Here is a 2882-nt window from a genome sequence, read left to right as displayed (position 1 = left end):
GGGGGGGGGGGGGGGAGACGTGAGCGTTGGCAGTAGGCCTCAGGCCTGACATTTCCTTGTGTTCGCGCAGGGACCTGTTGAGGATTGGCGTGACCCTCGCTGGGCACCAGAAGAAACTGCTGGCCAGCATCCAGACCCTGAGGGCCCAGCTGAAACCGCCAGGGCCAGGGCGCAACTGACTGAGCCGGGAGTCACGTGGAATCAGATAACCCAGGCACAGAAGGTGGAGGAGGCAGAGAGAGGGCGCGAGAGAGAGGATGCGATTTCCTGAGCCCTTCCACCCCAACACGTCTCTCGATCTCCTCTGGCATCTCGGACCTTTGGGAAAAGCTTTTGGGAATTCTGTCCCGGACTTGTTTTGCACTTTTGTTTTCTTCCTGATACTGTTGCCATGACGGCCGTGGCACGGCACTGGGCGTAGCCCTCTCCAGAGAGGGGGAGGGGGGGCACCCTCTCTCTCTCCGCCCCCCCCCCCCCGCCCCCTCCATCTGGCGGGGATGTACAGGGGTGCACACATGGGACAAGGAGAGGTGGACATCAAATCTACGGGGATGGTCCATCGACACCACCCCAACTCAGCCTGCACGAATCCGACGCCCGTTGGGCATCAGTGGGATGGCTAAAGGGGGGGGTACAATGGGCAGTGCCCCCCCATGAACGTCAGAGGACAATGTAAGCCGGGTGAGGAGTTGGTGGGGGGGGAGGAGGGCAGACAGGGAGCTAACGCAGCGGAGAGGTGACACGCTCGGATCCCGGCCTTCACATTGAAGGCGCACTCCAGGACCGGGGAGAGGCGGACAGAACGGCATGCTGGGTAGGCCCCTCCACGTCCCGATCCGAGCTCTTGATGCCTTGCGGCTCTCGCCTGCAGAGTCTTTACCCCATGTGTTTACATAATGTGTTGGCCACTGTGACTAAGCTGAGCGGGAGCATCGCTTGGGCTCCCTTTTCTGGCAGCCAGAAAGCCTGAGGCCTACTCAAGGCCTTGAAAGCCTTCCTCCTCCACCCCGCAACTCTTCACTTTGTTCCTCTTTCCTCACCACCTGGCTCCCCCAAAAAGCAATTTGAACGAGGCTACCATTCCCCTGAGTTTGGAAGAGTACCCACTCACCAGCAAAATGGTTGCCACTTGACTACCCTCTGGGCTGGGCAGTAGATTCCGGCCTAGCCAACGACGCCCTCATCCCACGACCGAATGTTTTCAATAAAACCAAACAGACCTCCGGAAAGAGAAAACGGTTTTAAAAGAAATAGAACTGGCGAAATGGCACTTAGACGCGGCATTGACTGGCCAGTCTTTCCCAGTGGGTCGCCCCTGGAGACGGGCTGGCGGCCATTTTGATAGGAGGATGTGGCAACCTGATGTTGGGGGGAGGGGGCAGAGGGTGGGGTGGCCACCTGTAGGGTGTGAGGTGTGAGGGGGAAATGGGTGTGGTTGGCGGGGAACGGTGAGTGAGGCGAGAAAATGGCGGCTAAAAAGGCTGGGCGACCACGGTTTGGGACCCGTACGGTGGCCCAGACAGGCGGCGGGCGGGGGCCCGATCGATGCAATAAAAGGTCAAGGGAAGCACCTGTCCCCCTCCCGTGACCCCCCGGGGGTGGGGGTGTCGGGGGAAGGCGGAGGTGACACTGAGCGCGCCTGGCGTGAGGTAACTTGACGATGCAACGCTCTGTTTTTGGGAGTTTTCTGGCCGGTCGCTCCGGAGTCGGAGCTTCACTCCAGGATTGGGATTGGCCGGAGGGTTTGGAGAACCCCCTTACTCTGTTGACCCCGCAATTTCCAACTAGCGCCCCCCCCACCCCCCGTTGAGTGATGACGCCCGAATCTCTCGATGTCAAATACTTCCATTTTTTTTATATTAAAAAGAAAGTATTTAAATCGCTCTTACGGCAGTGATTGGTGTTTCATTCCCCCTCCTCCTCGTTCGGTTGCGGGATTTCTTGGCGCGGAAGAGCGACATTGTGGGAAGGGGGCCATTCAGCCCATCCAAGAGTGTGCTGGTCACTATCCTGATCCCTATTTCCCAGCGCTGGGCCTGAAGTCCTGGCTCCTCCTTCACTGTGTTGCGAGTTTTCTGCTCCTTCTGTCTCTCCAGACGGTCAGTTCCAGAGACACACCGCCCTCTGGGATCCTCACATTCCCTCGAAACCTTCTGCTCCTTCCCTTGGACACATTTCCCCCCTCCCCAAGCCCAGCCATGATGGAGGAAGCTTCTCTCCTGACTCTGCCCCTCATATATTTTGTGCCCACCTCAATCGAGTCTGATCTCGATCTTGGCTCCTCCAAGGGCAACAAACCCACTCTCTCCAATCTCTCTTCAAAACGGAAACTCTCCAGACCAGGAAATATCCCGGGAAATCCCTCCAGACCGGGCAATATCCCGGGGAATCCCTCCAGGCCGGGCAGTATCCGGGGAATCCCTCCAGACTGGGCTGTATCCCGGGAAATCCCTCCAGGCTGGGCAGTATCTGGGGAATCCCTCCAGACTGGGCAGTATCCCGGGAAATCCCTCCAGACCGAGCAGTATCCCGGGAAATCCCTCCAGGCCAGGCAGTATCTGGGGAATCCCTCCAGGCCAGGATGTATCCCGTGGAATATCCCGGGAAATCCCTCCAGACTGGGCAGTATCCCGGGAAATCCCTCCAGGCCAGGCAGTATCCCGGGAAATCCCTCCAGACTGGGCAGTATCCCAGGAAGTCCCTCCAGACCGGGCTGTATCCTGGGAAATCCCTCCAGGCCGGGCAGTATCCTGGGAAATCCCTCCAGACTGGGCAGTATCCCGGGAAATCCCTCCAGACCGGGCTGTATCCTGGGAAATCCCTCCAGGCCGAGCAGTATCCCGGGAAATATCCCGGGAAATCCTTCCAGACTGGGTAATATC

At 58.6% G+C, this 2882-nt stretch overlaps 1 protein-coding gene across 1 annotated transcript in view; it reads left to right on the top strand.

Moving 5' to 3' along the window:
- The window catches only part of LOC122546766 (ephrin type-B receptor 4-like), a 5359-nt gene extending 3475 nt beyond the window's left edge, over nucleotides 1-1884 (top strand). The window contains exon 4 of the mRNA XM_043685404.1: nucleotides 71-1884. Coding sequence (XP_043541339.1) covers nucleotides 71-179 — 109 coding nt within the window. The 3' untranslated portion in view covers nucleotides 180-1884. The remainder of the gene's footprint in view (nucleotides 1-70) is intronic.
- The last annotated feature ends 998 nt before the right edge of the window (nucleotides 1885-2882 follow it).

Source organism: Chiloscyllium plagiosum, unplaced genomic scaffold (genome assembly GCF_004010195.1).
Source record: "Chiloscyllium plagiosum isolate BGI_BamShark_2017 unplaced genomic scaffold, ASM401019v2 scaf_15467, whole genome shotgun sequence".
Taxonomy (NCBI): domain Eukaryota; kingdom Metazoa; phylum Chordata; class Chondrichthyes; order Orectolobiformes; family Hemiscylliidae; genus Chiloscyllium; species Chiloscyllium plagiosum.
The sequence above is the reverse complement of the archived record's forward strand: the minus strand, read 5'-3'. Positions and strand labels throughout refer to the sequence as shown.